The sequence below is a fragment of the Crassostrea angulata genome, chromosome 6, assembly GCF_025612915.1.
Source record: "Crassostrea angulata isolate pt1a10 chromosome 6, ASM2561291v2, whole genome shotgun sequence".
In the NCBI taxonomy this organism is placed as follows: domain Eukaryota; kingdom Metazoa; phylum Mollusca; class Bivalvia; order Ostreida; family Ostreidae; genus Magallana; species Magallana angulata.
In genome coordinates, this window is record NC_069116.1 from 43417773 (window position 1) to 43431959 (window position 14187).

The window sequence follows — 14187 nt, forward strand, 5'->3', positions numbered from 1 at the left end:
TTTTATGATAAATAAGGTTTGAAAAAATCATTAATTTTTGTCAAAGGAAATATTTCTCTTCTAAGGAATATATAGCAAATCAATTTTTGTACAGGACGACGATAATTCAATTTTGCTCCAAATAAGGCTTCTTAACGGCCTTTTCCACAAAAATATGGCTAACAGAAATTAAAAAACCATGATATTGTTGTCATTTTAGTAGAAAAGAAAATTCTAGTAAAAAGAATAAATTCAACATGAAAAATGCTGCTCATAATGCTTTAACTGTTTGAAGCCCTGCAATTTTGTTGTTGATATTTTTTTCTTAATAATATTGATCCATCATTCTAGATGGCTGACAGGCCTTACCACATTCTTAATTCCATTTAATTTTAAGTTTAGTTAATTTTAATATAATTTAAATGTTTTTGTATGAACAATGAAGCTTAGGACTACCAATAGTTTTTACATTATTTTTTCAACGAGTTACTTGGTGCATATTTTTTTCTTCCACAATGCGTGCTTTAGCTAGAAACATTATATGTTTTATTTCATCTTGATCCAGTTGCATGTATTTATGATACTTTCATGTTAAATAATGAATTCTGATTGGTTAAGACGCAGTTCATAATCCGTTCTATTGCTCTCAGCTTAGCAAAATACTTGACAACGGAGGCGAGTTCAACAGAGTGAGCGCAAATTCCCTATACCCGTAACACAAATGGCGAGCGACCTCGAGCGCTCGTTTTGTTGAACTCACCGCGGGGAACACAACGAATTGTTAAATGCGCGTAAATTGTGCGCGTACTGTTCGATGTAGAATTCACGTCATTCCAAAAGAAGTCAGTTAACTTTTCTTTAAAATCAAGACATTCAGTAAAATATAATAAATAGTGCCTGTGTGGGAGAAAACAAACAAAATATTGACACCCCTCGAAGACTTTTGTCTACCTCTGTTTCGCGTCGGTTGACGATGGTTTTCTAGGTCTGGGAGTGTCAATTTCAACTGTTACCCTCCCAAACAGGCAGTATTTGTATAGTGAATACTGGTTGCTATCATTATAAAGGAAAATAGTATTCGTTGAGGTATCCAAAAAATAATTTTTTTTCGTTTCATTTATTACAGAGAGTAATGAAAAGAATTGTTAAACGATACATATTTGACATGCAGAGAGAAAACGATAGCAACGATGGTAAGTGGTTTAGAAAATAAATAATTTAATTCTTTTATATTTAGTACATTAGTATATACAAAGTACATGCAACTTCCAATTACCCCCCCCCCCCCCCACCCCTTTGGAAGATGAACAGATAATGTGTACATACAACATTTTTCGATTTTAGTGAATGAATCTAGCAAATGTATTATTATATGATTATCGAAATGTTAAGCAAAAACTTTGAAAGTTAGAGAAAAAGAAACAAGGATAGAGTATAACGATTTTTTATACTATTTCCCTGCGAGATGATGACAATGCAATTATGCCTTATATTTCATGTATCGTCTGTAAACTAAAAATGGAATGCCTACAAACGTTTTAAATTGAACATGAACTTGTACCTCAGTAATAGAAACCATTATACATGTATAACCTTTATTATCGATGTGTTTTTTCAGACTTTGATGAAGTCAAACAAGATATTTCTAGCTTCCGTTATGAGATCCTCAATCATTTACAATCTCGAGAAGACGAGAGTCAAGATTGTCGAGAAAAGATAAACAAGATGGAGCAGAAAATGACTCACCTGATTCATCAACAAACTGTGCTCCTTAATAAACTAGGTCAAACAAACACCGCAGACGTTTATCAAAATGGCGGGCATGCTAATGACGTTCATAGAAGCAGAGATAAAAGTGAGGATGATACAGGCCTTGCAGCTCCTCTGTTGACAGAAAGTGCTTATTCTTCATTAGACGAACCATCGTTGGAGGACGAACTCTTGCAGCAATTATCAATGTCCAGGAATCAGTATTTGGAGGACATTCCGGAAGAGGAAGCGACGTCACAGAGAGAGGACAGGCGTCTGAAGGTCAGAGTTCGCTCAGATAGTCAGGACACTAATACGTCACCACGGTTATCACGTCAACAGTCGCTGGATGATGAAAACTACTCCACCGATGACATCATCGTTCATGTGATGAACGAAAATGACGTCAAAAACGCGTTTGATGCCAAACTGTGATATTTGTATAAATTGTTTTTTTTATTGTATTTCAACTGGTTGTGTTTATGAACCCCATATTTCGTTGTTTAAATCGTGTACTCAATATGTTTTTGAGAATGGAGGATATCTATATGCGAGTTATTTTTATTTGTTAACGAGTGCATATTATTAATATGGTTATGTAATTTTTTTTTTTCATTCCGACTGCTCGCTCGCTGTTTTAAAACAAATTGCACCCCATTCCAAAAGGATTAAAAAAAAGTTTTCGAAACCTATGTTTCTAAATGGCAACAAATTCCACATCACACCGGAAAGTGCCTAGTAGTCTTTAGTTTTTATGCTCCTTCGTGCACTAGTACTGTGTTAATGACACGGTAAGACTGATATCTGGATTCATCTACTCGTTATTATCTTAAGATGCCCAGAAGGAAGCAATTGTTAATTGCAAAATGGAGCTGGGCCTTATAAAAACAAATCTTTTTTCACGAACATCCTTTTTCTAAAACATGTTTTATCGGGGATCGAAAAACCATTTTTTTAAAACCTTTAAATCAACGGATTACTTAATGATTATCAGATATAATCGTGTAAGGTTTGAACTCAATCTTCTCTTGAGTTTTGGAATCTTTGGTGAGTAATCCTTTACGCCTAGGAAATAATTTTCCTAAGGCAATACATTGAGAACCATTATCACAAGACTATTGAAATTGCTAAATAACATAAAGTACAAAACCAGTAAGAATAGACTTAAATTTTATTAAGTGATGGCGTAAATTGGCTACAGTGGTTCTCATAATATTGCAAAATATATACAACAGTGGGACTGCCGAACAACTGGCTCGCCCCCAACTTCGTCAACTTTTACCGACCTCAATGAAGCTGATCAAAATAGAAAAGGAAGGGACCATGTAAAAACGGATTATCAACCGTAAACAAAATATATTTCCGGAAAGTCAATAATGCTCTGAATATTACAAAAATAGATTTTGGGAAAGTTAATTATATTTAAGTACTAGGTAAATTTTAGGATTGTAAATAAAACTTGCTTTGATAACGGCACATATTTACGGACAAGCTGAAATATGTGCTATTGTGATAAGTAAGGTAAATTATGAATGCGGATCGACATTATAAACGGAAATGGCATTTATCCACCTTGTAGGCAATAAAATGTTTATATGATCGGATTTAGAACGCCAAATTCATCTACAGACACCATATTACAAGGTAATAGGTATTTAAATTTAATTATTGCTTATTTGAAACATAAATGATATAGGAATTATCTTGTATGCATACTGTTGTATATTGTTTTGAAAGTGATGGCAATGAATGCAGGGCGATGTATAAGAATCATGTTTCTGAGAACTTTGAATGTTTACCATGTGGATTCTGATAGGAAACAAACGGTCCTTCGTCCGAATAACGAGAACTAAACTCATACAACATGTTAATAAAATGTCTTGATTTTTTATACTGTTTTTGTTTTGATATTCCATAAAAAACCAATCTGTTTATGGCATAAGGGGACTGAATGGTCATCAAATTGCCCATCGAACCAACCTTCGAATTTTAAGATTTAATTTATTTTAATAGCGATAACCTATTATTTAGTACAGAAAAATCATAAATTTGAATATTTTCCTTTTTTATTCATGTGCAGATAACTCTTTTACCTCAAGGAGATTGTTTTAGTCCAAAAATGGCCACGACCACTCACCAACCTTAATGTTTCTCAAACCGAAGCGTTAACTCAGTTAAATGGGATAATGAAAACGTTGGGGTTTTTAAACTATTTTTTCATAACTTTATCAAACAGCTCTCTCGGTGACAGTTACATGTACATGTACATGTATATGATTTAATGTTCGATTCAAATCAATGATTTACTACCAATTGGTTAATAGTAGAATAATAATATTTCTTAAATATACAAAAGCAAATTAAAGGAAACAGGAAATTATCCTCAGAAATAATATAAAGTTGGCTGGGTGAAGGTGGCCATTGTTAAAGACTGTATTGATCTCCTTGATAAAAAGAGCTCTATATGTAAAAAAAAAAAAAGAGCAAATTGTTCGATGGTTAAAGCTAAAGTATATAGACTTTTCTTTACAAAATAATAGTTTATTTTAGCTAAATCTTGTATATAAGTAAATTTGAGGTAGATTTGATGTCCATCTGTCCTCCTTAAATAATCACAATGCACATGTACATGTAGCAATGGATACCCTTGCATGATGTGTGCTATAAATCCTTCGTGTAACTGTAGGTGTGCTCCATAAACTGTTATGGCGTACATGTAATGATGTATGCAAGTAAGACAACTCCAAAATCTACAACTACTTAAATCAAAACAAAAGTTTTCTCTCATGACACGCTTTTATTGAGTAGAAAGTTCGCTGATAAAATATTACTCATCTAAATAAATAGATTACAGCCTATAAATGGAGTTTGCATAATTTGATAACTGTTTAATCAGTTCTCCTCGATTCATTTATGTACATGTACAATTTTACAAAGTGTTTGTGTATATACCTGGTATTCGTTTATCAGAAGATAGCGACACAAATAGAACTGCAGTTTACATTAACTGATTAAAAGACTCATACATCAATTAAAATTTAAATGATAATGTGCCACTGCCTTTGGTGAAAGGGTTTTGTGACCAGTCACAGACATTCACTTCATTTTTCAAAATTTATCTATCGGATAACATATCAAGGAGTTCAAGATTCCGTGGATTGTGGTTGCCCAGTGTCGATGACAAAAACGTAAATGACAAATAATTAGAACACACAAAAACTTGATTATCAAGAGAGTAAATGTTTTGTAAAGAAGTGGATATAAATACACATGTAGATAAATAATTCAACAAATGGCAGTGAAGGAAACGAACATCACGACGTTCAGACAGAAAACGTCATACCTACAGACAGTATAAAGGAAACGTTTCAAGCGCCTTTTCTGTTTTTAGTCATTGTATTTCCTCTGTGAACATACAAAAAAACCAATAGTGAAGTGGAACTACTCGATAAACACTTACATGATCATACAATTTAAGTTCTGTTATGTTTTGTACATACATGTATATGCAGATCCAGGAAATTACTAAGAGATTTACAACGACTAATTTGGTACATACAAACAAAATAATTTTCAAGGGTACGGTCACCCCTGACACCTCTCCTCAATCCGTGCATACTGTAGATTAGTTACGTCAGCTATTAAGGTATACATAAACATAGCCCTTGGATCACAAGCCAAGCCCGTTTTGACCTTAATTTCAATTAAATCATAAATATCAAAGGTCATGTGTGGTTATACATACACATTGAAATTAAGTTCAAGATGGGCTAGGCCCTTTGTCTTGAACAATCAAGGAAGTAAAACTGGAAGGTGAAGGAAACGCAACTTTCCATCTAATGATAGTCGTTGAGTCTACATGTAGGCTAGCTTACACATGTATTGTGAACTACCTCTCATTTGTACTAGCATAGTCTGTTTATTATGGTGGCATATCTCTGCCCCTTGTGTGCAAGTTATTTTTCTATTAATAATGTCGACATGCAAGATAAATATGTTGACATGCAAGATAGTTATGTCAACATGCAACATAACTATGTTGACATGCAAGAAAACTGCAATCAACAAAGAGTTATAAAAAATTTCAAATATCGCCAACATGTGACATCCAAGATTCTAGATACGCTACCTATTGATGTCAACATGCAACTTATTTATGTTAACATGCAACTTCTTTATATCGACATGAAACTTATTTATGTCGACAAGCAACTTATTTATGTCGACATGCAACTTAGTTATGTTATTTGCACACATGGGGCAGAGATATGCCACCATAACTTTTATGCCAATGCTGCAAAAAATATATATCGGAAGTACGTCACAATATGGAGGTGTCCCATACCACCTTAATCATCAGGAGTCTGGTTGGGTTTTGATATGTCCGATTTCTTAATTCAATAACAAGTCTAAAAAAAGACATTTCAAGCACTTTTTAATAATCTCTTGGACAGTATCGTAATATTTGTCATTAATCATGATAAGGATCTAGGAGAGCATTGCAATTTTGTATGCATTTTATTATGTACTTTTGAAATACTTAAATCATGCTAATGTCATTATCACAAACTACTCCTCTTCTCAAACTAAAAAAATGAAAACAAACTCGTTCTTTAAATAAATAGATCATACAATATCAGTAATGCATACTACTTTATGCTGTATACTTATAAATTTAACAGAAACAAGAGGCCCATTGGGCCACATCGCTCACCTGAGCAACAATGGGCGTTCATAAGATATTGTGCCGTATGGTCCCTCGGTAGAATAACGAAAATTAAATATTGTAAAGTATTCGAATTTTACACTTATTTTTGCATACACATAATCTTTGACATTGTACCTTCATAAATACTATTTTTTACCAGAATAAGAAAATCCTACGCAAGATAAAAAACTAAACATTTGGTAGGAGTACACTGTTAAGTTGTTTACTTCCAATTCCCTATATGTTCGTTCTGCCCCCCCCCCCCCCCTCCAACTTTGTAAAGCGATCAAAATATATGAAAACATATATGTACATTTTTTTCATCAACTACTTACTAGTTATTGTATTTTTAAAAAATATAATAGTTATTGTTTTTTATTTTAAAAATCCTACATGTATAGATGTGAAGAAGAAAATTGTACCTCAATGTGCTCAATTCCTCAAATTAAAAACATTCAAAAATCTTATTTGTCTTCTCCATTATAATTAAATGACTGTTATTTACTTCGCGTACAAACCAGGATAATTTTCCGCTGTGATATGTTCTAAGGAATAGCGATAATTACTTTATCACCGCAACAGAAATGTGTCAGAACTATGGAAACTGTTTTGAAGATGTTTTTATTTACCCGTGTCTGAGAAACTATCAAAATTGATGTAGATTTCACATTATTTATTGTATAAAGAGGGGGCCCAAGAGAGTAGATATATACAGAATATCATTATTTTGTTTATACAAGTATTTAACATACTCTAATTCATACAGAATTTTTTTTTGTTCAACCAAAATTTCAGCGTCAATTGTAAAACTATAAGCAAGATACAGAGCTCACAGTTCACCTAGGTTTGAGTCATATTTTGTTCACATGAGTTTATTAGATTCAGCTTAAGATTTTTAACTTGGTATTTCCTATTCAGCATTAAAAATAGGAAAAAGAATGGCCTAAGATTTTCAATTCTTTTATTCACTCAAGACCAGTTCATTGGTATTTGAGGTTCAAAATCAGTTTATACAAATGTACACAAACACAGTCAAGGATCACATGTACAGTAGGAGTAATAATGACGAAAAAAGGTTAAGTTTACAATACAATAAGTTGTTAAAGTTGGGTTCTGGAAGAACAGACTTTGAAAATTTTCTTAATAAATATTGACAATTTTTTTTACTTTTTTAATCCTAAGTTTTTAAGATCTGTGTACAAACTTAGAATTGTGAGCAAATCTCTGTATCTTGCTTATAATTCGAAGCTTAACACTCAAATATAGTTAGTAAATAGAAATTGTAAACAATTAAACACAAGAAACATGCACTATAACAAATAAAGAACACAATTTATTTTTTCGAAATGAATCATATATATACATGTATATACCTACATATTTCCGACAGCGATATCAAACTCTATTCAAACTGAATAAACTCGAGAAAATGCCGAGCATCTCAACAAAATCTATTGCATTAATTTACCATTACGCAAAAGATACTGCCGAATTACCGATAGAATGAATTGTATTTCAGTACTTTTTTGATACATCAGATTTTGCTTAATTTGCGCAAATAAACAGTTAACTGTTTAATTTACCGAAGTCTCTGTTTGATTTGATACGTAAAAATCACGAAATATAGACGATAGTTCCCAGGTTACAAAGCATAAATAATGAAAACGAAACGAAAATCAGAACAAGCTAACACCAACGTCATGTGTGAAAACTGTCAACGCATTGAAATACTTAGCCTCAATTTACTTCACAAAATCGGCACCAATATATTTTGCATGTTTCAAAAAATTTCCCTTCATTCGCGAACTGTTGCACAACAAGCAAATTCATCATAGTCAGATCGACCCTTTTTCGTATAATGTCATGGCTGCTTTAAACAAAGAACCTCGTTTTAGAAGTATGGAATACGAGTCTTGGTAAAATGGGTATGCAAACCCGGGCCGTGGCAAAATAAAAGCCGGGGCATATCGGCAATTGTCAATTCCAAATACGCATTATTTTGCAGCAATATTTACAGCAAAAAAAATATACTGGTCCATCAAATATCCTGAAATTTTAATGAGATTGGCAGATTAATAACTGCCAATATTTGTTTTACCCAGGCCAAGTCTTGTCTACCCATTTTATCGTATGCCGAACCCGAAGCTATTAAATAGGTTGAATCACGCCTTTCCATTATTATTATTTTCGTAATAACTCAGATTTGAAACAGAATTAGACCTTAATTTTTGCAATTTATATATTCCTTCCCATAAGGATGATTTATGCTAAACTACGTTGAATTGGAATCAGTAGTTCTTGAGAAGAAGATTTTTGGAAATGCACCCCCCTTTTTCTACAGTTTCAATGTTTTCTCCGCTTTGAATACAGATCGGACTTTTATTTCTGCAATTTATATTCGCCCTCCAATAAGGCTGCTTTGTGCCAAATTTGGTTGAAATTGGATAAGCGGTTTTAGTTCAAAATGTAAAAAGTTTACAGACGGACAGACGGACGACGGACAAAATGTGATCAGAAAAGCTCACTTGAGCTTTCAGCTCAGGTGAGCTAAAAACAACAAAAATTAAATGTATGATAAATACATGATAAATGCATGATAAATGCAACTTCACCAAAAACATTTCAGTAAATACAATTGCAAGAAACGCAAAAGCCATGTAAATAGAGTACGTCATAACTTAAGTTACACATGTAATATACATATATATATTAATTAACATTTCATAAAAAACAATTAAGGCAAGTAATTCTGTGTTTTTAAAACAACAGTATAATCTTTTAAAAGTGTATTTTACTGATCTGCATAACATCTGCTTCTTGAATTACTTGGTGATAAGTTTCATTTTTTGTAAAATGTTGGTGAGAGAGATCAAACCTGAAAAAAAAAATAGAAAATATACTAGTAGCTCCTTTTGTAATGTGCTTAAAAATTTTCGAGAAATGTTGGTTTCTTTATAAAATGGATGACATTATATACATGTACATGTACCATATTATAATGATTGATTGTGATAACCATATTGCTTTCCATACTCTACTTGTTCTCATTAAAAATGAAAAAAAAATAAAACTGAACAAGATACTGAGAAATATTTTACATCGTCGATTCATTTTTACACCCTACCCGTATTGAAAATAAGTTGTTTACTTTCCTCGGTCATAAACTACTCGCCTGTCGAAGACAGATCCACATCCCCAAGACCGCCGGAATGGTACCGATACTGTAGCGTCGTGGGGTCAGTCCACTGGTGGGAGGGTCGGCATGTGACCCAGGGGAACTCGGCGACACCCGGCCAGGCTCCTCAACAGAATATGGCGTACTGGATAGCGTAGCACTATTTGCCTCCGTAGTAGACTCAATAGCCGGTGAAGTACTATTTTGTAGAGTACTATTTGACTGATTACAGTCCTTGATGACAAAGTAGGCCGAATCAGAATTTTTACAAGGAATCGCCGCATCAACATACAGGTTGCACCAAGCAAAAAGTGTTACAACAAACAAGAACAGTTTCCCGACTCCCATCTTCATCTAAAACAACGTTGATTAAATTGTCAATATATACACGTTATCTTAAGTATAAATATTTTAATATATAAAATCCTAAATAAAGACCAAAAAATTCCCACTTAACTATTTTTAAACAATGTTTATGAATGGCAGGATACTGTCTACTTATGACTTCAATCAAACACAAGGGCTTGTTTGCAGACAATTTCATCATAGTTTAATACGCAATATAAGCGATGAGTCAAGTGTAGACCATCGTCACAATTAAAAAATTATGCCTGAATTGACATCTAAATATTTGTGTTGATTTTTATTCCTACATAACAATATTAGTATTTGTATTAGTTTTGTCATTTTTATACAAATACTTCAATTGTCCTTCAACATTTTTTCGTAAAAAGTTTGAAGACGGCTATATACATGTTTGCAACTGTATAGAAATTAAATAGTTTGAAAGAAAATATATTTGTATTTGAATATGTCCCTCATTCCATACATGTGCGTGAACATTTACATTACAACGAAACTGCGTGAAAGTTTCTTTGCATGATCCGAATAACGCTTTGAAAAATGTTTAACTAATACGTGGTATCACGTATAAAAAATATTAATCAAATGCGGTACGATTATATATTTTTCATATAAATTAAACGAATATTATTTTTCCTATTTTGGTGAATGTTTATACATCTATAAAGAACTAATTACGGAAATTTAACTGTTAGATCAACTGATCGTTGTCAGTTAATGTCTGGATATAAGGAAATAGTTGTGCATGTTAGATAAAATTCACCCTGATATTAAAACAAAAAAATCTCTTGATACTTCCTATTTATTTATATGATCTAAAAAAGTGTTCTCGTTTTTGTTGCTGAATTTGTCTCGGTCCCAAATTTTGACAAGTCTTTAACAAGTTTACAATTTCCGTGAATGGTTGTCATATGGTATCATTTGTCAGAAACATGGGCTGTTATTGCAAAAAGTAATTTGTGATCAAACAGTGTTTGCTGGATGTCATGTGATCGGCCAAATCCACATTGCTTCAAAATTGGCAAAAAAGTGGATTTTTTTTCTTCTTTAATTTTTTATATCTTTAATTTTCAATTAGTACAAAGATTTTAACCCGTGAAGTTGCGGTTAGCCCGGTAGGACGCCACTCGGCTTTTCTTTTACCCTTATAGTTAGCAACACATTTGGCAACAGGTAACAACAAATTGCTACATGCGCGTTAATTATGTTATAATCAGGATACTCAGTATATTAGAAAAAATACCGCCTGTTTGGGAGGGTAACAGTTGAAACTGAAACCCCCGAGATACCAATGTTAATGCGGAGGTTGACAATGGTTTTCTCGGGGGTGCAAATTTCAACTATTACCCTCCCAAAGAGCAGTATTTATATAATGCTATTAATATTCTTCATAATTCTTACCAAAAAAATTTATCAAAACTTATTTTTATGCAATCAATCTAACAAATCAAATACTGAACGGTCTGCCAGTCCAACATAAAATTGGTTGACCGTCACAAAGACATCACAGCTAATTAATAATCGTCCAAATTCGGGAGAGCGGAAATAGCCGAAGAGCTGGTTGCTACTTGAAATTATATTTGCATACGCAGTGAAGAGATTCACTGGAAAGTTGTTGACTGGGATTCAGGAAACGTACGATTTGTTGGGCCAGAAGACGCAAATGTTGCCCAAGGTCAAAAACCGAAAGAAATTGTTTGGTTCAACAAATCATGTTGGCCTCATGCCCAGTCAAAAGCAGCATAACGGTTAATGGTGTAATTTCTAAGATTTCTAAAACTGAAAAAAAAAATTCAACGCAAGTCGCAGACCTTACCTTAAAATTAGAACGCAATTTCTCTATCCTTGTGAAGAGTCTAACGGTCCATTGATGAAGAATTGAGAATAAAGCCGAATTTTCAAATACAGTGTATACGGATCTACGACATAAGGAAATAAACCATCATTCAACGGAAAACCTCTCAATTTTTCCTTATTGTTCCTTATTCTTTCCGATCGTTACACGATTGATGTACACTTAAAAAACTTCATAATCTCCAGCAGTGAAATTTTGTTCAATGCAAATACTTAAATAATATATAAAAAAAACATGTAGACTTCAAAGAATAAATTAAATTTCATCACAAACAAAGCATTTCACTGTTTAAGGCCCTTTCACAATTGGCGCACGAGCAAAAGCGACTGAATATTCGTGCGACCGATAAAATTAGATATGAATCGTAAACTGTTGCCGAAATAATCGCATTTGAAAAAAGTATTCGTACGAAATTCGCACGATCTAAGCGAGCGTTGTGCGATGTAAACGCATTAAATCTTGCGATATATCTTGCGTATATATGCGACTGTTGTACAATGAAAGCGACTGTTGAAAGATAATGCGATCGCGCGAGAGACCAGGTGATCGGACGATTGAACGTGCGCCAATGCGATTGGACGTGCGATCATGTGTTCCATGGTACGAGTCAGAGGGGTAATATATACCGCCCATTTCCGACGCTCTTCAGTAGACATAGTTGAAAGCGAGAGAACATGCCGTCCAAGAAGAAACAGAGATGCAGCATCATTTATCATTTCATCCTAATATGATTATTCTATTATATTTGATTGGTCTAGAAAGTCACGCGACAGGGTGATTTCATAAAAATGAAAAAGCCGATATGAGCATATGATGTAGACAAGTATGATTAAATCAAAAATATCAAATCATTATGATTCTCTATATATCACAAAACCAACTTCACTATCTATGATTCGAAATTATGAAAGAAAAGTGAGACAGTAACAGGGGAAATCAAACAACTTTTAATGTTCAGGGAATATGAAGATTTATTCCAATTTCCCTCGGGCGATGCCCTTGGGAAATATGATTTTTTTCTTGGAGAAATCTTCATATTTCCCTCACTCACCTTCATGCAATAAATGTATAATGTTGAATTGTGGTCTGAAACAGAGATGCTTATACAGGGTATATATACAAGTGGCAAAGCATGGCATATTACTGATAAGTCGTGCAATGATGGTGAAACGTTGCGAAATAACATGAGACTTGTTGAGCAACAGTCTCATGGTCGCACAATACGCGCATAAACAACTGCGATTCATCTTACGACCTTTAAAAATCGTGCATCACTCTTTCGAGTACACAAAACGTTGTAAACGTTCGTACTAATGTTCGTGCGTTGCACTGCGATGATTTTGATCGCATATGGGCGCGTCTGAATAGTGTGCATGTCCACTATTTTGAGGAGACTTGATGCGAGCACTAAAACGGATGCAACGAATGCGAGAGCTCGTGCAACGTATGCGAGAGCTCGTGCAACGTATGAGAGAACTTGTTCGAATCTAAAAAATTCCGGTCCGGTGTTGTAAAGTGCTCGTGCGCCAATTGTGAGAGGGGCTTTATATGTACATCTACTTCTGAATCATTTTAACTTTTATCCATAACAAGTTGCTTAAAGCTGCTTGGTCCGATTTTTTTGTAATTACAGTATCAAAATTTTTTTCATACAAATCATTTATCTTAGAAAGTTATGGACTTTCTCCTATTTACACCAGCAGAATCAGTCTCCTTTCAAAGTTAGAAATATTGAAAGTAAATAAAAATAATTTCTCTTTGGGCAAACGAAAAAACAAACCAAAATGCATCACGGGAATGTTTAGACAAGGAAACCGCTTGGTTTCGTCCTCCGAATGATTGGGGTTATTCAACCCGTATGCTATGCATCGATTGTAAAGAAAGCAGACTTTAGAGATATTAGCGAACAAAACCTACACATGTTAATTTGTAATTTGTCTGATCATTTCGACCTTTATTTAAAGCGGTGTCAAATTCGTAATACAACCATACCCGTTTCGTCGTCAGGGGTGAAATTTAACATGAGGCGAAATAATGCGGTACCTTTAAATGTCGTTTGTTTTGTTAGCAAATTTTGTATGTATCTTTCTTCATTGGAATTTTGCATAATTGACGGGTAAAACCACTGCAATGTCTATTATTATACATATACTAAGCATAGCCATCGTTTAAAAGCGTGCATAAAATTTGATATAAAATCGGACCAAGCAGCTTTAATTTACGTTGATTACATGTTTCATCATTATCGATTTTAATAATAAAAAAACCGTACAGTGAACATGTGCGAACGCAGAAGGAAGGAAGAAAATTATTAAGTTATTAAATTCGGGGACAATATCATTAAATTCACATAGTTAT

The 14187-nt window shown here is 33.6% G+C and overlaps 1 protein-coding gene across 4 annotated transcripts in view; it reads left to right on the forward strand.

Moving 5' to 3' along the window:
• The window catches only part of LOC128189802 (short transient receptor potential channel 7-like), a 51779-nt gene extending 48162 nt beyond the window's left edge, over positions 1-3617 (forward strand). For all 4 annotated transcript variants that reach the window (XM_052861562.1, XM_052861565.1, XM_052861563.1 and 1 more), the window contains 2 exons: positions 1106-1172; positions 1598-3617. In XM_052861562.1, the coding sequence (XP_052717522.1) occupies positions 1106-1172; positions 1598-2163 (633 nt within the window). In that variant the 3' untranslated portion in view covers positions 2164-3617. The remainder of the gene's footprint in view (positions 1-1105; positions 1173-1597) is intronic.
• Positions 3618-14187: the final 10570 nt, after the last annotated feature.